The following is a 24,547-nucleotide window of genomic DNA, read 5'->3' on the forward strand; positions in this document are numbered from 1 at the left end:
TAGTGAGTTCTTGGTATTTTATGTGTCTAAAATGTTTACATTTAAAAGTAAGATGTTTAAACAGTATTGGGTTATCTTCTAGTCCACATGTCACATAATATGTACCTTTATTTACCTTTTAAACTGAAGTTTTAAAACCTGGGTTTTAAAAAGAGAACAACTACCCATCAGCAATTACAGAAGACAAAGGAACTTGTGTGTCTGAAGACTGAATGTTATTTAGCAGCTCTTTGGTCAGCTTGGATTGGTCACATATGTGGAAACTGGGAAATAATAGGGGCTACTTACACTGGAGAAGAACACTACAAATGGTGTAAAGAGTGGTTTTGGAATGTATCCAGACTTCCTTCTAAAATAAAAATTTAAACAGCTGTGTTTGAGAGATGGGTATGCACAATTCTCGTAAGAAAGACTGTGTAGATGTTTGAGGTCCCCTTAGTCCCTGATGCTACCATTGTTCCATTTGCATTTCAGGGTAGAGAAACATTCATGAATTTTGGGAAAAACACATTAGTTACGGTATGCTTGTTGACTGAACATTTTGAGAATTCTGACAGTGATTTTCCTAATGCAAAGATGATAAAATGTACAACTTAGAGAAATAAAAAGAATCAGTCTCAGAAAACCCTGTACTAGGTTATTTTTTGTTGTTGTTGTTTTTATTTTTATTTATTTATTTTTTCTTTATTTCCATAGGGTTTTGGGGAACAGGTGGTATTTGGTTGCATGAGTAAGTTCTTTAGTGGTGACTTGTGAGATTTTGGTGCACCCATCCCCTGAGCAGTATACACTGAACCCAATTTGTAGCCTTTTATCCCTCACCCCCTTCCACCCTTTCCCCCCAAGTCCCCAAAGTCCATTGTATCATTTTTATGCCTTTGCATCCTCATAGCTTAGCTCCCAGTTATGAGTAAGAACATACAATGTTGGGTTTTCCATTCCTGAGTTACTTCACTTTGAATAACAGTCTCTAATCCCATCCAGGTTGCTGTGAATGCCATTGATTCATTCCTTTTTATGGATGAATAGTATTCCATCATATATATATATACCACAGTTTTTTTAGCCACTCGTTGATTTATGGGCATTTGGGCTGGTTGCATATTTTTGCAACTACGAATTGTGCTGCTATAAACATGTGTGTGCAAGTATCTCTTTTGTATAATGACTTCTTTTCTCCTGGGTAGATACCCAGTAGTGGGATTGCTGGATCTAGGTTAAGTTTTATTTAAAAAAAAAAAAAAAAAAAAGGAGCCTAATAGAGGCCCTTACTGTTTTGAACTTTGGGAGAATTGGAGATACTGTATTTGGCAGCAGAAAATTTTTAAGTTTTTAGGGTTTTTAGTAGAAAATACCTTGTAATTTGAAAAAGAGAAACCATTCTCATTTTCCAGCCAATAACAATACGTATATTCTTAGCACACCTTTGTGAGTTCCTAGGCTACAAAGAGATCTGCCAACTCTACTATGTAAGAAGAATGATTTTCAGAATATAGTGAGATTGAAAGCTAAGATACAGAATAGCTAGAAGCCTGGGGTTATTGTTTTGTTTGGAAATAGCATTACTCTAAATTTCTAATTAATGTTTTATTCTCTTTGCATGTGGGACTGGCAGTATTTCTAAGTCATTCGTGATTATGTTGTGCCATTAAAATGTCAAAGGCTGTATTTATAGCATTGGCTTTATTTCAGTGCTGATTTATAAATTGTAAAACTGCCAGTTGAATATCAACATTTTAAAAATGTTTCATCTTATTACATATTAGAAAAATGTATGGGTTGAATATAGTTTCATTACATAGTGTGAATACAGTTTTTTAGATGAAAACTGTTACCAATTGCATGCACTGCATCTGTTGGATAATAAATAGCTTTCAAGAGATAGGAAAAAACAAAATTAAATAATTTATTCTGAAAAAAAGAGTATCCAGATTATTAGAATTATTACAAAGCACATATGTTTTCATCATTTACACCATCAAAAATATAGATGATTCTCAGAAAGGTTACTGATTATAATATAATTTTCTTTCTAATTATCACCATTCTTCCTCCTTAGTGATTCTTGTCTGTATTAGAGCACTACCTTCAAGAAATGGGGTTCTGACCTGGATTTGTTCTACCACAGTGACTTGCATTTCAACCTCAGGTTATATTTGCTCATATTTTTCACATATACTATTTTATCCCTTAGAACTCTGAGAAGTAAACTGTTATCCCTAGTTAATGAATTTCTCTCTTCATTTAGCATGCATTGGGCACATATTGTGAGTTACAGTTCTGTAGTGAAATCACAGCTCTTGTCATTAAGCCCTCAAATCTTATTTGATTGGTGGTCAACTCCAGTGGCTGGGTTGGTGATAAAATGAGGGAAGGGAGCCCAGTGTGACAGTGGGGAGTGGTGGAGACTAGTGCACTAAAGATATGTCCTTCCGTGTAAGAGACAACTGATCATTAGCTCTAGCTCATATTGCTTTGATGTGGGACTCAGGGCCGTCAGATTGCCTAATTTTTCAAGAACATTTTTCATTTTTAATACTGAAAGCAAATTTTAAAGATTAAGTGCTGCAGTGACTAAAGAAAATAAATGTAGCCGGGCGCGGTGGCTCACGCCTGTAATCCCAGCACTTTGAGAGGCCGAGGCGGGCGGATCACGAGGTCAGGAGATCGAGACCACGGCGAAACCCCGTCTCTACTAAAAATACAAAAAATTAGCCGGGCGCAGTGGCGGGCACCTGTAGTCCCAGCTACTCCGGAGGCTGAGGTAGGAGAATGGCGTGAACCTGGGAGGCGGAGCTTGCAGGGAGCTGAGATCACGCTACTGCACTCCAGCCTGGGTGACAGAGGGAGACTCTGTCTCAAAAAAAAAAAAAAAAAAGAAAAGAAATGCTGACCAGATGCAACAAAAAGGCTAGAAAGAGAGAGGAGTAACAAGGTAATTATGCAGTGAGTGGAAGTCCGGGGTGCTGTGGAAGCAGAAAGAAGAGATGCTGATGCAGATTTAAGGGGATTCCAGAAGACCTGTGACAGGCTGGAGGCAGGCATTGTAGAGGAAGGGACAGTTGAGGGACCTGTTGGTGGAAGCAGTCACTGTGGTTTGAGATCCAGGGGTCCGCCCAGCCAATCAGAGATGAAGCCCAGAGCTGCCCTTCCCAGGCAGTGCTCCCCTGTCTCGGCGTGGTGACACGCTAGCACCGGTGTTCATGATTTTGGGCAAGAAGGTACAAGGGGTGTGCATTATAACACCTATTGGATTTATCTTAGTTAGACGGAGGCCAATTAGGACACATCCGTGTTAGTTACCATTCACTCAAATGAGCAGGCTGAGCAGCTTTGAGAAGCAGCCACTCTGTGTGCAGCTGAACAGCACGTTTCCCCGCTCTGCACTTGGGGTTTGTGTCCCTTCTTCTTTGCATGCTCCTGATACTGCCAAGCTGCGTATTGTTGTTGAATAGCAGATAGTGAGGCCGACATTTCATGTTTGTGGAATACAGTAAACCAGGCATCATTAGTCTTCTCCCTAGTGCTTATGTGGAGGACATGTACAGAGAAACAGTTTCTCTGTACATGTCCTCCAAGAAATGCATTCTAGATGCTGTGGAGACTGGAGGTTTTGGCAAACTGTAAAAACCCCAGCAGCCAGACCCATGGTACATAATCTCAGTTATTTGTATGGCTTGTGCTTGCTAAATCATCCCCAAGTAAATAGAACACTGAAGCATATAAAAGCATTTTTCTATCTTTGGGCCAGACCTTGAATGTCCAGAATTTAAAAATAATTTTAATAAATAACCTTTTGATTGCCTTATTTTTATTTTAAATATTATTACTTAAATGCTTAAGCTATTTCATTAAATTTTCCTTCTTTTTATGAATGCCAAATAATTTCTTAAGGAATTTCATTCCACTCCAGGAAATTAAAGGTCACACTTATAACCCTCCACCAGCTAAATTGTTTATTTCTAAAATACTCCTAGGCCAGGCTATGTCAAAAGGTGTTTTGGAGATCACTACCTTGGCCAAGCTGTGAGCTCCATTGAAGGAACAAGTTGTAGTGTCTTCTAGCCTAGTCCTGCCTCCTTTCAGGCACCTAATGACCGTTTAACCAATGTTTGTTGAATAAATAAATACATGATTAAATGTATTATTGCATTATGTGTCTCTCATCAGTTTTGTTGAGGTAGCCGTGCTGTCCCGAATGGCAGGAGTCATTGGATGCTGGTGATGGGTTAGGACACAACCCTAGGTCAGCATGGCGGGATGCTGAGGAGCCCTGTTGTGGAGTTACCAGGCATGAATTGGATTTGATTTCCACTGGTTCTAGTATTTGTTTCCTTTGACCTTCAGTTTTCTCTTCCATCATATGAGGATAAATGTCTACTTTAGAGTGTGGTAGAAAGGAGAAAAAGCTATCCTTTTTTAAAGCATTAGCACAGTACTCAACATTATAAATGCTTGGTTCAAACTCTTAGTGGATTCTTAGTCTTCAGATGCCTTCTGCAGGCTCCCAGGTCCCGAGCTGTTGCCACTTGACTGCGGCCGCCTAGATGCCTCCTATTTGTCTGATGGATTACAGTCTTCAAGGACTGTCACATCCTAACGGATCATTTGATCCTCAATAATAATGTCATTAACATGAAGGACAATAGTGGTTGCTAACACTTCTATAGCACTTACCATGTGCCAGAAACGGTTTACATCAGCTAATTCTCCTGAAAGTGCTTTACAGCTGTTAGACTCATTCCTCACAGCAATTTCAGGAGGTAGGTACTATCATTCTGCCCCATTTAGAGATGAGGAAACTGAGACTCAGGGTTAAGTAACTTATCCCAGGTTGCACAGCTCATAAGTAGTGGTCTCAATAACAACAGCAGCAGTAACAGCATCAGCAACTGCTCCGGGCGCTGGGCTCAGCACTTTGTGTTAGCCCAGTTAGTCCTCACAATGCCCCTGTGAGATGGGTTCTATTTTTGTCTCCTTATGGATGTGTAGCATCAAAGTGACAATGTTAAGAAATGCTTCACAATTTGTCTGCCTTTTTCAGTAGTTACTGTAGCATCCCACTAGACGATTCTATCCAGACTAATTGCTCGAATATGGTATGTGCTGATTGACTTGTCAATTTCTTTGTCTCATATTTTGTGTAAATGCTTTGGCATTATCCCTGTTTTTTCTTATTAGTTTTAATTCCACCTAAATTACACATTTTTTACTTTTAGAACTTAATACATTTTTTAAAATGTAAGATCGTATCCTGAAAGAAATAACCTGAAGCATGTGCTTCAAAGAATGTGATTTTTATCTTCTCACCCTAACCCTGTGTCTACACAAGCAGTAAGTTGCATGGTTGAGTAATTGCTGGATGATTTTGAGATATGCCAGCAGGAAAAAAAGTTATGACCAAGTAGCTGGAAAAGTGAAAAAAGCTGTTTGAATTCACTTCAAATGGGTCATTCACTCAACAAAGGTAAATGATTTTTCATTGCCCCGGCAATGTGACCTGCCCAGGCAGTGGACGTGGTTCATCTGGGTTCAGCCACTTCCGGGGTACCTGTCAGCTCACCCCTGATAGCCGCTCAGCCTGCGGCGGAGGCAGCTCTGCCCCCTCTGCCTCCTTTGTTGTTGTCGTTGTTGTTTTTCTTGAGCTGTTTGCCCATGGTTCTGGTTCTGTGCTCTGGTTTCTTTCTAAGTCAGATGATCCACTTGGGATCTGTTAGTTTTGGAAACTTCAACTTTAAAGGAAACAGAACTGCTGTTTCTCTACCTGATGGAGCAGCCAGATGAGGCTTCGCTTTTTCTTTTGGATCTCTTCTCTGGACATGTGTGGATCTGTAAAAAACAGCCAGATTTGGTTCTACATTTTAGATCATTCCTGGTAAAGATAAGGAGGCTTGGTTTATCTTGTATTGAAATGTTAGGTTAGTGCCTGTGATTTCATCACTCGTCAGTGACTTTTAGATGTTCTAAGACGAATGCTTATTTTTCTGCCATACATACTTTGCCCTATTCTGGTTGGGGAAAGAATTCATAAATGCAAAATATTGTCTGTCTGCTTCTTAGTGAAGATGAAGTTGTCAAGATACAAGCCTGGTGTCTTCATTTAATAGCACATTGTCTGTCAGGGCGTATGTGACACAGGAGCTGTAGAAAGGGATGCTCCACCTGGGTTTGCATCCAGCTGTGCCTCTCACTAGCAATGTGACCTTGGGCAGGTTACTTAGCCCTCTCTGAGTTTCCCCATCGCTAAAATGGGAATAATGATAGGATCTACCTTCTAGAGTAGTTGTGAGGATTAAGTGAGTTAGCATGCTGAAAGTAGTACCTGGCACATAGTTGTTATTTTATCACTATTATTACCCTGTTGGCATTGTCCAAACCCAGATAAATGGGAGGTTTATATAGTCACTATTTGAATAGAATTTCATGCTGAATGAAGTAGATTGGCTGCTGTAGAGACATGGGTAGAAAATATCAGTAAAGGCGGGTATAGCCTGGGAACTCAGAGCCTGTAAGAGTTTTGCATATAATGTATAGGTAAACAGAGCTTCAATTCTCATAATATGAGTTATAAAAGAATTACATATGATTTTTCTTTTTTCTTTTTTAAAGGTGGTTTCTTTTAAAACACAAATAATATTTATTACCTAGTCTATATAGTAAGTGGTAAATATTATATAGTAAACAAAGCACAGTCACTGATGTTTTTAATATTAACTGCATCTTCCTATCTTTCATTTAGAACTCTCCAACAATAAATACATTTGATAAGAAAGATGGCTTTAAAAGTGCTACTAGAACAAGAGAAAACGTTTTTCACTCTTTTAGTATTACTAGGCTATTTGGTAAGTAAAGTCCTTTTTTCTTTCATAAGAATGTGGTGAAAGAATTCATGTACTAATAAGTAGTAGGAGTACCAAAATCATTTTATTTTTTATGAGACAGAGTCTTGCTCTTTTGCCCAGGCTGGAGTGCAGTGGTGCAATCTTGGCTCACTGTAACCTCTGCCTCCCGGGTTCAAGTGATTCTCCTGCCTCAGCCTCCCGAGTCACTGGGATTACAGGCACCCACCACCACTCCCAGCTAATTTTTGTATTTTTAGTAGAGATGGGGTTTCACCATGTTGTCCAGGCTGGTCTTGAATACCTGACCTCAGGTGATCCGCCTGCTTTGGCCTCCCAAAGTGCCGGGATTACAGGCATGAGCCACCACGCCCAGCCCAAAATTATTTTCTATTTCTGATCCAATATTATGTTTTTATCTGTTTCAAATGGCATTTTATTATTTTTGCATGTAATTAATAAGTGAAAGATTGCTGCTCATTCATGATATTTGTAACAATTGTTGAAATTATCTTATTTAAATGTAGGTGAAGTCATAAAATTGCAGTGTTACTTGTGGCACTATGATGATGATATTATTTTGCCTTTATAGGCATATATCTCTTGTAACATATTCTAGAAGCTAAAAGACCATAAATTCTAATTTGGAGCCCATGACCTACACAGTTTATGAATAATTTAGAATAGATTTTTAAAAGTTATTATTTCATATAGTTGTTTATATTCTTTTTGGTTCCAAAAAGCAGGAAACACAGATGGAAAATTTTAATATTTGAAAGTTTGACAAAAGATTTATGAACGTGTTCAAAAGAACAAAGTTTATTTAATCTAGTGATAAAATAATGATCTACAGATATATAAAGAAAGATTTACACTGAAGACAGTATGCAAAGTTTTCTTGAAAGACAAGGTTAGGCTGGATGCTGTGGCTCATGCTTGTAATCCCAGCACTTTGGGAGGCCGAGGCAGGTGGATCATTTGAGGTGAGGAGTTCAATACCAGCTTGGCCAACATGGTGAGACCTCATTGTTACTAAAAATACAAAAATTACCTGGGTGTGGTGATGCACACCTGTAAACCTAGCTACTTGAGAGGATGAGGTAGGAGAATCGCTTGAACATGGGAGGCGGAGGTTTCAGTGAGCTGAGATCGCGCCACTGCACTCTAGCCTGGGCAACAGAGTGAGACTTTGTCTCAGAAATAAATAAATAGATACAAATAAAAAAATAAAAAAATAAAGACAAAGTGGGATTCAGGTGAATGTAGGAGAGCTTCCCTGCTCTAATTGGAGGCTGTTAAACATTGAATAATGGTCTAAGAGGAAGGTTGTGTAATTTCTTTCTCTTTACAGTCTCTCTGTGGTGGAAGGGAAGCTCCTACCCCTTATAAATAAGTAAACTGCAAGATTGGGAGTTGAGGAGGAGTTGAGGCAAGAATCTTTATAGCCTTAAAAAATTTTCTTTCTTTCTTTCTTTTTTTTTTTTTTTGAGACAAAGTCTCGCTTTGTCACCAGGCTGGAGTGCAGTGGTGCGATCTTGGCTCACCGCAACCTCCGCTTCCCAGGTTCAAGTGATTCTCCTGCCTCAGCCCTTGCAAGTAGCTGGGACTACAGGTGCGCACCACCACACCTAGCTAATTTTTGTATTTTTAGTAGAGACAAGGTTTCACCATGTTGGCCAGGATGGTCTCAATCTCTTGACCTCGTGATCTGCCCACCTGGGCCTTCCAAGGTGCTAGGATTACAGGCGTGAGCCACTGTGCCTGTCTGCCTCAAAGAATTTTCTAGTCTCAAACCTCACCTTGAATTCTTCCTCTTGCTTGCCCTAGATGTTAAACCTTTGACCTTAAAGAGGTTGTTAGATATCTTCACAGATATTCCTGCTTCAAAGTGGAGAAGGTTTGTACAGAATTATATGCATCAAAAACAATGTCCTGTGCTCAACTGTGTGGTAAGCATTAGACAGAACAGCAGTGTCTGTTACCCCAGTTCCTCCTAAGATTTTCAGCTTCCATTAAGGAAAACAGAACCGCGTCAGTAGCACTATTCAGGGCATTCTTGCTTAGGGTAAGGGGTTGGACCAAACGTCTTCACCAATTCTGTGATGCTGCTAATACCAGCATTACTCATGAAATACTGTCCGTTAAGCAGATAAACATACTTTTCTAGGATGATATCATACAAGGAGAACTTGTTGTTTTCAGAAAAAATAAGAGAAAAAAGCTATATTTTGGAAAATGACAAATAACCTCTGTTTTTGCCTAAGTATAAATTTTCCATTTAAGTCCTATGCTGTGAACCAAAGCATACTGTTTGTTAGGTCCCAGGCAGTGGTTCAGTGGTAATCAGTAAAGGCATAAGCTCAGATTTGGATGGCACTTCTACTTTGAAGAGTCCCGAGAATTGGGCCACTACTGCCATCTTTATCATCATCACCAAGGATTTTACTGGTGTCCTGATTGTTAGAAATTATTATTTGAAAGACATCCTCTAAGGAAATGTAGTTCAGTTGAAAAGGGTTGAAACTTCCTCATCAAAACCGCATGGCAGATAAGTCTAAACGATAATTGCGAAGTTCTTGTGGCTACGCTCTTGTGGCTATACTAATTATTCAATTTATTTAATTCATTATACTTGAATATGTTTATATTTCTTAGATTGAAAAATTTTTCAATTCAGGTTTTTTTCTGGTAGCAAAAGGACCTTGGGTCATATATCAAAGAAAGTCATAACTGTTTTTTTTTAAAATATCTTCTTACTTAGAGAAGAGAACAGCTCCCAAGTCATGTCATATCTTGAGTCCCAGAGGGTATCTGAGGAGGATAGCAGTTAATTCCAAGAAAATGGAATACCCTGTTTAGAGAATCAATGAGTATTCTCTGGAATACAGAGAAGAATTTGGCTTATTGATTTAGTTGTTCCACTGACTTATTCAGAAAGTGTGTTTTCTTCCTAAAGTGAACATTGAATTGACTTGAACTGATATTTACATTCAGCGATTGTGTGATTAATATTGAAAATATTGTTCCTTTCTTGCAAAAAAAATGTTTAACATACTTTAAGATAACATTTTGTTAAATTTTTTTTTTCAGTCATGTAAAGTGACTTGTGAAACAGGAGACTGTAGACAGCAAGAATTCAGGGATCGGTCTGGAAATTGTGTTCCCTGCAACCAGTGTGGGCCAGGCATGGAGTTGTCTAAGGTATATTGGATACATGGCAAAGTTGTGTATCTGTGTTTGTAAAATGCATTCGTCTTAACTCAATTCTTTGAGTTAATTATTAATGAAACTTTGGATACCATGACAGAATTATTGGATCATTATGTCACTTTAGCCAAATATCATACAATTCCTTTTTTAATACTTTTGATTCATGTGTCTTACTGAGATAAATAGGTTCTCAAACCCAGAATTCAACAGATGTCATTGTTTTATATAATTTAAGATTTGTAGTGTTTCACTAAAACAGTAAAATTTTTAAGGTTAATTTGCATTAATCAATAACAACCGAAATTTCATTGAAGATTTAAAACTAAAGCATTGTGTGGTGGCTAGCAAGATGGCCGAATAGGAACAACTCTGATCTGCAGCTCCCAGCGAGATCAGTGCAGAAGGCAGGTGTTTTCTGCATTTCCAACTGAGGTACCCAGCTCATCTCATTGGGACTGGTTAGACAGTGGGTGCAGCCCATGGAGGGTGAGCCAAAGCAGGATGGGGTGTCACTTCACCTGGGAAGTGCAAGGGGTCCGGGTACTCCTTCCCCTCACCAAGGGAAGCCTTGAGGGACTGTGCCATGAGTAATGGTGCACTCCAACCTGGATACTACGCTTTTCCCATTGTCTGTGCAACCCACAGACCAGGAGATTCCCTTAGGTGCCTACACCACTGGGGCCCTGAGTTTTAAGCACAAAACTGGGCAGCTGTTTGGGCAGACACTGAACTAGCTGCAGGAGTTTTTTTTCATACCCTAGTGGCATCTGGAACACCAGCGAGACAGAACCATTCACTCCCCTGGAAAGGGGGATGAAGCCAGGGGGACAAATGGTCTAGCTCAGCAGATCCAACTCCCATGGAGCCCAGCAAGCTAAGATCCACTGGCTTGAAATTCTCACTGCCAGCACAGCAGTGTGAAGTCCACCTGGGACACTCAAGCATGGTGAGGGGAGGGGCATCTGCCATTACTGAGGATTGAGTAGGTGGTTTTCCCCTCACAGTGTAAACAAAGCCACCTGGAAGTTCAAACTGGGTGGATCCCGCCACAGCTTGGCAAAGCCACTGTAGCCAGACTGCCTTTCTAGATTCCTCCTCTCTGGGGAGGGCATCCCTGAAAGAAAGGGAAAGAAAGGCAGCAGCCCCAGTGAGGGGCTTATAGATAAACTCCCATCTCCCTGGAACAGAGCACTTCAGGGAAGGGGTGGCTGTGGGTGCAGCTTCAGCAGACTTAAACGTTCCTGCCTGCCAGTTCTGAAGAAAGCAGCAGATCTCCCAGCAAAGCACTCGAGCTCTGCTAAGGGACAGACTGCCTCCTCAAGTGGGTCGCTGACCCCCCATCCTCCCGACTGGGAGACACCTCCCAGCAGGGGTCGACAGACACCTCATACAGGAGAGCTCTGGCTGGCATCTGGTGGGTGCCCCTTTGGGACGAAGCTTCCAGAGGAAGGAACAGGCAGCAGTCTTTGCTGTTCTGCAGCCTCTGCCAATGATACCCAGGCAAAGAGGGTCTGGAGTGGACCTCCAACAAACTCCAGCAGACCTGAAGCAAAGGGCCTGACTGTTTGAAGGAAAACTAACACACAGAAAGGAATAGCATCAACAAAAAGGGCATCTACACAAAAACCCCATCCAAAGGTCACCAGCATCAAAGACTAAAGGTAGATAAATCCACAAAGATGAGGAAAAACCAGTGCAAAAAGGCTGAAAATTCCAAAAACCAGAACATCTCTTCTCCTCCAAAGGATCACAACTCCTTGCCAGCAAGAGAACAAAACTGGCAGAGAATGAGTTTGACAAATTGACAGAAGTAGGCTTCAGAAGGTGGGTAATAACAAACTTCACCAAGCTAAAGGAGCATGTTCTAACCCAATGCAAGGAAGCTAAGAACCTTGAAAAAAGGTTAGAGGAATTGCTGACTAGAATAACCAGTTTAGAGAAGAACATAAATGACCTGATGGAGCTGAAAAACACAGCACAAGAACTTCATGAAGCATACACAAGTATCAATAGCTGAATCAATCAGGCAGAAGAAAGGATATCAGAGATTGAAAATCAATTTAATGAAATGAAGCGTGAAGACAAGATTAGAGAAAAAAGAATGAAAAGGAACAAACAAAGCCTGCAAGAAATATGAGACTATGTGAAAAGACCAAACCTACATTTTACTGGTGTCCCTGAAAGTGACGGGGAGAATGGAACCAAGTTGGAAAACACTCTTCAGGATATTATCCAGGAGAACTTCCCCAACCTAGCAAGAGAGGCCAACATTCAAATTCAGGAAATACAGAGACCACCACAAAGATACTCCTCAAGACGAGCAACCCCAAGACACATAATCTTCAGATTCACAAAGGTTGAAATAAAGGAAAAAATGTTAAGGGCAGCCAGAGAGAAAGGTCAGGTTACCCACAAAGGGAAACCCATCGGACTAACAGTGGATCTCTCTGCAGAAACCCTACAAGCCAGAAGAGAGTGGGGGCCAGTATTCCACGTTCTTAAAGAAAAGAATTTTCAACCCAGAATTTCATATCCAGCCAAACTAAGCTTCATAAGTGAAGGAGAAATAAACTCCTTTACAGACAAGCAAATGCTGAGAGATTTTGTCACCACCAGGCCTGCCTTACAAGAGCTCCTGAAGGAAGCACTGAATATGGAAAGGAAAAACTGGTACCAGGCACTACAAAAACATACCAAATTGTAAAGACCATTGACACTATGAAGAAACTGCATCAACAGGCAAAATAACCAGCTAGCATCATAATGACAGGATCAAATTCACATATAACAATATTAACCTTAAATGTAAATGGGCTAAATACACCAATTAGACTGGCAAATTGGATAAAGAGTCAAGACCCATCAGTGTGCAGTATTCAGGAGATCCATCTCACGTGCAAAGACACACATAGGCTCAAAATAAAGGGATGGAGGAATATTTACTAAGCAAATGGAAAGCAAAAAAAAGCAGGGGTTGCAATCCTAGTCTCTGATAAAAGACTTTAAACCAACAAAAATTGCAAAAGACAAGGGCATTACATAATGGTATAAGGGATCAATGCAACAAGAGGAATGGAAGGGCTAACTATCCTAAATATATATGCACCCAATACAGGAGCACCCAGATTTACAAAGCAAGTTCTTAGAGACCTACACAAAGAGACCTGGACTCCCACACAATAATAGTGGGAGACTTTAACACCCCACTGTCAATATTAGACATATCAACGAGACAGAAAATTAACAAGGATATTCAGGACCAAACTCAGCTCTGGATCAATTGGACCTAATAGACATCTACAGAACTCTCCACCCCTAATCAACAGAATGTACATTCTTCTCAGCACCACGTCGCACTTACTCTAAAATTGACCACATATTTGGAAGTAAAACGCTCCTCAGCAAATGCAAAAGAATGGAAATCATAACAGTCTCTCAGACCACAGTGCAATCAAATTAGAACTCAGGATTGAGAAACTCACTCAAAGCCACACAACTACATGGAAACTGAACAACCTCCTGAATGACTACTGGGTAAATAACAAAATTAAGGCAGAAATAAATAAGTTCTTTGAAACCAAAGAGAACAAAGACACAATGTACCAGAATCTCTGGGATACAGCTAAAGTAGCATTTAGAAGGAAGTTTATAGCACTAAATGCCCACAGGAGAAAGTGGAAAAGATCTAAAATTGACACCCTAACATCACAATTAAAAGAACTAGAGAAGCAAGGGCAAACAAATTCAAAAGCTAGCAGAAGACAGGAAACAACTAAGATCAGAGCAGAACTGAAGGAGATAGAGACACCAAAAAACCCTTTAAAAATCAATTAATCCAGGAGCTGTTTTTTTTAAAAGATTAACAAAATAGATAGATCGCTAGCTAGACTAATAAAGATGAAAAGAGAAAAGAATCAAATGGAAACAATAAAAAAATGATAAAGGGGATATCACCACTGATCCCACAGAAATACAAACTACCATCAGAGAATACGATAAACACCTCTATGCAAATAAATTAGAAAATCTAGAAGAAATTGATAAATTCCTGGACACATACACCCTCCCTAGACTAAACCAGGAAGAAGTTAAATCCCTGAATAGACCAATAACAAGTTCTGAAATTGAGGCAATAATTAATAGCCTACCAACCAAAAAAAGCTCAGGACCAGATGGATTCACAGCCGAATTCTACCAGAGGTACAAAGAGGAGCTGGTACCATTCCTTCTGAAACTATTCCAATCAACAGAAAAAGAGGGACTCCTCTCTAACTCATTTTATGAGGTCAGCATCATCCTGATATCAAAACCTGGCAGAGACACAACAAAAAAAGAAAATTTCAGGCCAATATCCCTGATGAACATCAATGCGAAAATCCTCAATAAAATACTGGCAAACCGAATCCAGCAGCACATCAAAAAGCTTATCCACCACAATCAAGTCGGCTTCATCCCTAGGATGCAAGGCTGGTTCCATATACTCAAAACAATAAATGTAATCCATCACATAAACAGAACCAATGACAAAAACCACATGATTATCTCAGTAGATGCAGAAAAGACCTTTGACAAAATTCACCCCGTCATGCTAAAAACTCTCAATAAACTAGGTATTGATTGAATGTATCTGGAAATAATAAGAGCTATTTATGACAAACCCACAGCTAATATCATAGTGAATGGGCAAAAGCTGGAAGCATTCCCGTTCTCATTGAACAATGAGAACACATGGACACAGGGAGGGGAACATTACACACCAGGCCCTGTCATGGGGTGGGCGACAAGGGGAGGGATAGCATTAGGAGAAATACCTAATGTGGATGATGGATTGATGGGTGCAGCAAACCACCATGGCACATTTATACCTATGTAACAAACCTGCACGTTCTGCACATGTATCCCAGAACTTACAGTTATATATATATATAAACCCTAAATCATTGATAACAGAAATCATGAATGCTACTACTTACTGGGACTTCTTTTTCTTAAAATGAATGTTAGCATTACTAGTCAGGAAGTAGAGCCTGCCAGTGTCTTAAATAAAGATGCTCTGAGATAGCAGGCATTTTCCAAACCATGGTTTTGAACATTCCTTTGACAGTATGTGTCTTATTATTGATCTCACCACAGTGAGTGTATGTTACTCCCAGGAGCACTTTAAATATATTCATTTCAACCACTATATGCTAAGAAACTGTGTGTTAGTGTGTGTTATACCAGGACACATTTCACAGTCTTGGATGTTTTGAAGCCTGCCTTTTCTTGTGAGCACGTTCAGAGCTATACATCCATTTGCTTTATTTGCTGATCTTTTGAAGATGTTACTAGTTGTGGAGAAGTGATGTATTGTTTTGTTTTAAATAAAACATCAAAGCCTTTCTGTTAGAAAAGGAACAATAGATTTTTCTTTTTATTTAAAGGGACTTTTAAAGAGAAGTCCTTTTCCCCTACAGACTGCCATTATCTACAGTTGAGTCTTGTCATTCATAGATTTTTGATCAATGATCTATAAGCAGCAGGAAACAAAGAATTATGCATTCCACAAGTGGCTTCTGGTAGATAGCGTTTCTCTCTGGCTTTTGTGTTAAATGAGTGGTGGCTTTTAGTATCCTGGGCTTTACATTTGGATTGAAACTGACTGACCTTCAAAGTCTGTGTGATATCTCATTAACAGTAGCATCTCAACAGGTATTTTTCAACCCCTGTTGATTACAGTAACAAGTACTTTCAGACATAGATTTTTCTGTGTTGGGTGTAAAAAGATTAATTTTTAACAGGTTGACATATCTAGGATCAGTGAACAAAGTATTTAAAAATGCCATCATGCCCAAGAGGAAAATAGACTGCTGATGGAAAGAGTGAAACTCTGTAAAATATTTGAAGAGATTTATTCTGAGCCAAAAATGTGTGACCAGTGGCCCATGACACAGCCCTCGAGAGATCCTGACAGCATGTGTCCAAGGTGGTAGGGCTACAAGTTGGTTTTATACAATTTAGGGAGACATAAGACATTACTCAACATTGGTTCAGTCTGGAAAGGCAGGACAGCTGGGAGTGGGGAGCAGGTAGGGGAAGGGGGATTCCAGGTCATAGGTGGATTGCAGGATTTTCTGATTGGCTATTGGTTATTATCTAAAGACCTGGAGTCAATAGAAAGGAATGCCTAGAGTCAATAGAAAGGAATGTCAATAGAAAGGGTTAAGATAAGGGGTTTTAGAGACCAAGGTTTTATCATGCAGATGAAGCCTCCAGGTAAGCAGACTTCAGAGAGAATAGATTGTAAGTGTTTTCTTATCAGACTTAAAGAGTCTGTTCCATCAGTAATTCCAGAAGGGAGGAGGGTACCATGAGGCATGTCTGGCGCCCCCTTTCCATCCTGGCCTGAACTAGTTTTTCAGGTTAACTTTGGAATGTCCTTGGCCAAGAGGAGGGGTCCATTCAGATGGTGGGGGCTTAGAATTTTAATTTTGGTTTAAAGATGATGACATTTTCTTTTCCTCAAACATTCGTCTTTTCCCAAATCTCAGTGAAAATCTGAATGAAACTTCACAGATTCTGAGACATGAGTGAATAGTTTCTAAGAAATTACTGTCTTATATTCATCCTTTGAATCTGCAGAATATAACCTTAAGGTAATTTTTGGAGAATCAGACCATAAGATGAAAGTCCTATTAGCCTTAATATTTTTGTTGATTAAGAAATCATTTTTCCATTTCTGATTTCATATATATGAGGAATTTAGAGGTTGTCACTCTATCCCAACAGGAAGTAAAAAGCTGAACAAACTGAAAAGTCCGCAGCTCTTAGATCTGCAAGAGAAGTGAGGTCGCAGGCAGCTACAGAGAATCACAATACACTGCTGCAGAAGCCTCCCCTGGAGCCAGCACCAGGGTGGGAAACCTGCACTGTTATTGACAGCCTGCTGTAGCCTAGGTTTGGAAAAGTCTGAGAGTTAAAACTCCAGGAGGACCCACTCATAGAGCACCCTCCCATGCTTTTGTGAGTTTTACTTCCAGGAACTCAAACCGATTTTCATAGTAAATGTCAAAATCAAAACAAAACCAAACAAAAAAATCCCTTGTTTTTCTGACAGGGGAGGCAGAAAAGGAACATTTTGAAATATGCTAGAGTGCTCTTTTTCTTAACAAGGACTGCCCTCAAGAGAAACACATACACCAAAGGCTCACCTGCTGGGGTTTTATCAGAGCCTAACTGACCTGGGGAAGGGAAATACTGACTCAGTCTGCTCCAGCCATTCTCTCCCATTTAAGGGAGAGGTACTGGGGAAGCTTACAGTACAGAGGCACAGGCCTGCACAGGACTATGGAAAGCTGCCCTTTCCTTCACATCTCACCTCCACATTACTAAAGGCCTGTTTATAGCAGCTCCTTCTACCCAGTATATCATGTATGACATTTAACACAAATGTACAAAGCATACTAAAAGGCAAAAAATACAATTTGAAGAGACAGTGCAAGCATCAGAACCAGACTTGGCAGGGATCTTGGAGTTATCAGAGAGAATCAAGAACAACTATGATTAATATGCTAATAGCATTAATCATGAATATTCTGATTTAATATGCTAATCAGAGAAAGGAACAGAAGAAATATTTGAAACAATAATGACTTAGAATTTTCCCAAGTTAATGCCAGACACCAAACTGCAGATCCAGGAAACTCAGAGAACACCAAGCAAGATAAATGCCCAAAAACGACACCAAGTATATCATTTGCAAATTGCAGAAAAACAAAGAAAAAACCCTCCAAGAAACTAGAGGGAAAAAACGCCATATGTACAGAGGAGCAGAGATAAGAATGACATCTGACTTTTACTCAGAAATCATGCAAGGCAGAAGAGAGTGCAGTGAAACATTTAAAGTATTGAGAAAATAGCATCTAAAATTCTGTACCCTGAGAAATTTTCCTTCAAAAATTAAGGACAAATAAAGACTTTCTCAATCAATTGAGGGAATTTGTTACCAGTAGACCTGCCATGTAAGAAATGTTAAAAGAAGTTCTTTAGACAGAAGGAAAATAATATAGGTCAGAAACAGGGATCTACATAAAGAAAAGAGCATCAAAGAAGTGCTAAGTGAAGGTAAAATAAAAACTTTAATTTTCCTATTCTTAATTGATGTAATAGATGATAGTGTGTTCAAACTAATAATAGCAACAATGTATTTGATTGAGTATGCTTGTGGGTACACATACACACACACATAAGTGAAATTAATTACAGCAATGATACAAAGGGTGAGGAGGAGGAATTAGAATTATTTTGTTGTTATAAGGTATTCACACTATCTGTGAAGTAGTACAGTGTTAGTTGAAAGGAGGCTTGGACTGGTTATAAATGTATAGTGCAACCTCTAGGGCAACCGTTAAAACAAGTGTAAAAAGAAGTATAACTGATATGCTAAGAAAGGAGATAAAATGAAACCACATAAAATGCTCAGTTAAAACTACAAAAGGGAAAATGTGGTAGACAGAAATAAGAACAAATAAGAAGGCCAAGAAATGGAAAACAGTAATATATATGGTAACTATTAGCCCAACTATATCAATAGTCATTTTCAGTGTCAGTGATCTGAATGTACCAATTTATAAACATTGTCAGAGCAGGTCAAAAAACAAGATCCAACTCTGTGGTCTACAAGAACCCACTTCAAATATAAAGACACACATAGATGAAAAGTAAGTGGATGGAGAAATATATACCATGCTAACACTAATCAGAAGAGCAGGAGTAGCTATATTAATTTCAGACAGAGCAGACTTCAAAGCAAAGACAGATGTCAGGGATAAAGATGGACATCACATAATCATAAGGGAGCTAATTCTCTATGAAATTATAATAATCTTTAATGGGTATGCCCCTAGCAACAGATAATCAAACCATGTGGGACAAAAACTGATAGAACTATAAGGAGATATAGATAAATCCACTATTGTAGTTGGAGACTTCAACACTATCAGAAATGGACAGATTCAGCAGGCAGAAAGTCAATATGGACATAGTTGGACTCAACACCATCAATCAATTGGATATAACTGACACCTATAGACAACTTCATTCAGCAACAGCAAAAGACACATTATTCTTAAGCTCTCATGGAAAATTCACCAAGCTAGACCACATTTGGGGCCATAAAACACACCTTAACAAAGGTAAAAGCATAGAAATCGTATAGTGTCTGCTGTCAGATCACAATGGAATAAAACTAGCAATCAATAACAGAAAGATAGCTGGAAAATTCTAAAATACTTGGAGATTAAGAACACACTTCTAAATAACATATGGGTCAAACAGGATATTGCAAGATAAATTTAAAAATATTTTGAACTAAATGAAAATGAAAACAGGACTTGTCAAAATTTGTGGGATGCAGTGAACCAGTGCTCAGGGGGTACTGAAGGCACATATTAGAAAAAAGAAAGAGCCAAAATTGGTGATCTAAGCTTATACCTTATAAAACTAGAAAAAGAAGAACAAATTAAATTCAGAGTAAGCAGAATAAAATAAATAACTATTAAAGCAGAAATCAATGAAATTAAAAACAGAAACTCAGTAGAGAGTGAAGAATCACCAAAAGGTGATTCTTTGAAAAAGTTCAATAAAACTGATGGTCCTCTAACTAGGCCAACTTAGAAAATAAGGGAGAGGACACAAAGTACTAATATCAGTAATGAAAACATGGACATCACTATAGGAACATTAGAAATGCTGTGAACAACTCAGTGCCCACACATTTGGTAACCTAGATGAAATGAATCAATTCCTTGAAATACGCAGTCTGACAAAGCTCACACAAGAAGAAATCCACAGTCTGTATAGGCCTATATTGACTGAAGACATTGAATCAATAATTCGTAACCTTCCAAAACAGAGAGCACCAAGTTAAAGTGAATTTACTGGTGAATTCTACCAAAAATTAAGAAGAAATTATACTCATTATCCACAACTTCTTCCAGAATATAGCAGAGAAAATACTTTCTAACTCATTCTGTGAGGCCAGAAATCACCCTAATGCCTAAACCAAAGACTTTACAAGGAAACTATAGACCAATATCTCTCATGAACAAAGATACAAAAATTCTCAACAAAATATTAGCAAATTGAATCCAACAATGTATATTAAAAAAATCACACACTGTGACAAAATGGGATTTATCCCGCATACACAAGGCTGGTTCAGCCTTTGAAATTCAGTTAATGTAATATGTCACATCAGTGGGCTAAAGAGGAAAAAAATCACATATAGCAGTAAGTGCACAAAAAGCATTTGAAAAATCTAACACCCATTCATGATTAAACAACAACAACAACAAAAACCTCTCAGTAAACTAGGAATGGAAAGGAATTTCCTCTACTTGGTAAAGAATTTCTACAACAACCACAACAAAACCAAAACTCTAGAGTTGATATCATACTTAATGATGGAAACTAGAAGCTTTCCACTAAGATCAGGAACAAGGCAAGGATGTCCCCTTTCACCACTCATTTTCAGCATCATACAAGAAATCCTACCTCATGCACCAAGACAAAAAAAAAAAAAGAAATAAAAGGTAAACTGATTTGGAAGGAAGAAATAAAGTTCTCCTTGTTCACATATGGCATAATCATCTATGTAGAAAATGCAAGAGAATTAACAGAAAAACTCCTGGAATGAATAAGCAATTATAGTAATATTTCAAGATACCTGGTTAATGTACAAAAGTCAGTAACTTTCATATATACTGTCAGTGAACAAGTGGGATTTGAAATTAAAAACACAATATAATTTATATTAGCACCCCCCCCAAAATAAAATACCTAGGGATAAATCTAACAAAATATGTACAAGATCTTTATGAGGAAAATTACAAGACTCTGATGAAAGAAATAAAAGAAGAACTAAATAAATGGAGAGATATTCCATGTTTATGGATAGGAAGATTCAATATTGTCAAGATGTCAGTGTTTCTCAACTTGATTTATAGATTCAATGGAATCCCAATCAAAGTCCCAGCAAGTTATTTTGTAGATATTGACAAACTGATTCTAAAGTTTATATGTAGAGGCAAAAGACCCAGAATAATCAACACAGTTATTTAGAAGAAAAAGTTGGAGGATTGACACTACCCACATCAAGACTTACTGTAAACATATAGTAATCAAGACAGTGTGGTATTGACAAAAGAAGAGACAAGCCAATCAGTGGAACAGAATAGAGAGCCCAGGAATAGACCCAGGTAAGTGTAGTCATCTGGTCTTTGACAAAGTAGCAAACGACATGATGGAGAAAAGATAGACTCTTCAACAAATGGATCTAAAACAACTTGACATCCACATGCAAAAAATGAATCTAGACACACCTAACTCAAAACAGGTCACAGACCTAACTGTAAAATGCAAAGCTATAAAACTCCTAGAAGATTTTCTCTAGAAGACCTTGGGTTTGGTGATGACTATTTTATATGACACCAAAGGCACAACCTATGAAAGAAAGAATTAATAAGCTAGACTTAATTAAAATTGAAAATTTCCACTCTGCGTAAGACACTGTTGAGAGAATGGAAATACAAGCCAGAAACTGGTGGAAAACATTTGTAAAAGATATCTGAAAAAGGACTGTTATTCAAAACATACAAAAAATTCTTAAAACTCAACACTGAGAAAACAAACAAATCCAATTTAAAAATGGGTAAAAGACCTTAACAAACACCTCACCAAAGAAGATATACAAATGGCAAATAAGCATATGAAAAGATCCTCCATATAGAATGTCATCAGGGAAATGCAAATTTAAGCAACGCGATACCACCGTACACCTATTAGAAATCCAGAATCCAGAATCCAGAACACAGACAACACCGAAGGCTGTTAAGGATGTGGAGTAACAGGAGTTCTCATTCCTTGCTAGTGGGAATGCAAAATGGTACAGCCATTTGGAAGACAACTTGGCAGTGTCTTACAAAACTAAGCATACTCTTATTATTTGATCCAGCAATTGAGCTCCTTAGTATTTTATCAAAGGAATGGACACTTAACGCTTATACAGATACCTGCACACAGATGCTTATAGCAGGTTTGCTCATAATTATGAAGACTTGAAAGCAACCCAGCGGTACTTTAGTAAGGGGTGGGTAAATAAGCTGTGATCCCTACAATGGAATATTACTCTGCACTAAAAGGAAATAAGCTATCAAGCCGTGAAAAGACATATAGGACCTTAAATGCACATTACCGAGTGAAACAAGCCAATTGGAAAAGTCTGCTTCCTGTATGATTCCAACTATACGACATTCTAGAAAAGGCAAAACTATGGAAACAGTAAAAAGATCACTGGTTGCCAGGGGTAAGGGTGAGGGAGGGATGGATATGTGGGCATGGAAGATTTTTAGGGCAGGGAATCTACTCTGCATGATACTGTAATGGTGGATGCATATCATTCTGTGTTGTTCAAACTCACAGAATATAACACCAAGAATAAACCCTAGTGTAAACTATGGAACTTAGGTGACAGTGATGTGTTCATAGATTGTAAAAAATGTATCATTCTGGTGCAGGGTGCTGATAAGAATGAGCCTTTGTGTGTGGTGGGGGAGGGCAGAGCATGTAAGGACTATCTCTCTACCTTCCTCTCAATTTCGTTATGAACCTAAAAACTGCTCTAAAAAATTGTGTTTCTAAACAGAAATAATCCATCTTCTGAGAACAGTATCTGATAACAGGTGCTGTATTTCATATTCCCATGGCTATCCAGAAGAAATATTTTTCTCTAGATAGCAGTTTTCCATAAGGATTGAAACAGCTATCCCCCTGTGAAGGAAGAGCCAAAGGGAAGCAACCAGAACATTTCTGCCTTTATGTACTTATTTCATTTGTTCATCTTCTGTTCCCATATTTATAATTTTTTTTAAAAAAGACCAGGACAAATTGAGGGAGGAGCAATAAAAGTAAAGGTAATAATGTCAGTGAAAAATGAGATTCTTAGGACCCACTCAGGTGCACAGTTGTATACCATGTTACCACATGCCTGCCCTGAGCTGTCCACCTGGAAGCCCATGTTGTTCAGTTTTCTACCCTGTATCTACAGAGCACCCAGCTCCTGACACAGTACATGAGTGAACAAATCAGTTAATCTCAAATATTACTTGGAAAAAAAAGTGACACTTAAATCTGGTAATATAAAAATGAATGAATTTGTATATATGTTATAAATCATATATTTTGCCAAGTCTTTTTTCTTAGTTTTAGCTCATAATAAATAAAATCAGCAACTTAACTTTGCTCATGCTCTAACATACAACAGAGAGGCAAAGGATTCAGATACACAAATGAAAACATAAATATATTTTTATTTTCCACCCCACTTAACTCAGAGAGCTTGAGCTTTTTATAAGCAGTTACTTTAAGGTTAGATGTTTTTAAATTGTCCATTCATGAATTTGTGATTTCTTCTTTTCATTGTTCCTTTTGCAACAGCATATGTCTTTCAGAGGAAAGAAAAATAAGTTATGAGGATATTAAAGTCAGATAAATCACTGAAATTAAAATTACATTTAACTGGCTAATTTTCACTTCCAAGCTTTACAAATCAAGGGAAATTTTAGTCTTTTGACTAAGACTAAGCTTTAAAAATTTTTTCAGACAACTACGTTTGTAAATAATCTTTTTTAAAGCTTGAGATATTAAATGTATAGTTTGGGCCAGGCACAGTGGCTCACACCTGTAATCCCAGCACTTTGGGAGGCCGAGGCAGGTGGATTGCCTGAGGTCAGGAGTTCCAGACTAGCCTGGCCAACATGGTGAAACCCCATCTCTACTAAAAATACAAAAATTAGCCAGGCGTGGTGGTGGGCGCCTTTAATCCCAGCTGCTCAGGAGGCTGAGGCAGGAGAATCGCTTGAGTCTGGGAGGCGGAGTTGTGGTGAGCCGAGATTACACCACCGCACTCAAGTCTGGGTGACAAAGTGAGACCCTGTCTCAAATAAATAAATACGTAAATAGATAGACAGTTTGGAGGGATACCTTTTAATTTGTAATTTAACAAGTCTCAGGGCCCTTTTTGACTGAGGCTTAGAATTTTGGTTACCTATGGTATTTGAAATTTTGAAAGCAGAGTAAACATAAAACTTTTTAAAGTTAATTATGAAAAAGAAGAAAAGCTAGACCAAACTATTGATATATACAACAAAAGATTTTTTTATATTGTGGGTAAAAGTACATTTTTTAGTAGGCCATTAGCATTTTCAAATTGTAACGTTATGTTATTTGCTTCTCTGTATTAAAGGTATCTTAAAACTTCTGACATTTTCTGTCCTCCAGTCCATCTGTCTAAAATAACGCACTCTGGGTCATGAGGTTCTTTCAATTACAGACATGTACCTGTGCCTTAAAACTAAAGCCTGGAAGTGCTTTGGTTAAGCAGGTATAGTTAAACTTTCCATCTGCGGTTTTATTTCTCCTAATTATTATTTTCTTTGGAAGGCATTCAATTCTATTTTTTC

The 24,547-nt window shown here is 38.5% G+C and overlaps 1 protein-coding gene across 8 annotated transcripts in view; it reads left to right on the top strand.

Annotated features, from left to right (window-relative positions):
- TNFRSF19 (TNF receptor superfamily member 19) overlaps positions 1-24,547 on the top strand; it is a 104,180-nt gene that overhangs the window by 13,094 nt on the left and 66,539 nt on the right. For 6 of the 8 annotated variants that reach the window (XM_063791938.1, XM_063791937.1, XM_054665084.2 and 3 more), the window contains 2 exons: positions 6,740-6,842; positions 9,930-10,040. The exons of 1 other annotated variant lie outside the window; for it this stretch is intronic. In XM_063791938.1, coding sequence (XP_063648008.1) covers positions 6,774-6,842; positions 9,930-10,040 — 180 coding nt within the window. In that variant the 5' untranslated portion in view covers positions 6,740-6,773. The remainder of the gene's footprint in view (positions 1-6,739; positions 6,843-9,929; positions 10,041-24,547) is intronic. One more of the 8 variants, XM_054665085.2, reaches the window with a different exon arrangement.

The sequence above is a fragment of the Pan troglodytes genome, chromosome 14 (assembly GCF_028858775.2).
Source record: "Pan troglodytes isolate AG18354 chromosome 14, NHGRI_mPanTro3-v2.0_pri, whole genome shotgun sequence".
Classification (NCBI taxonomy): Eukaryota; Metazoa; Chordata; class Mammalia; order Primates; family Hominidae; genus Pan; species Pan troglodytes.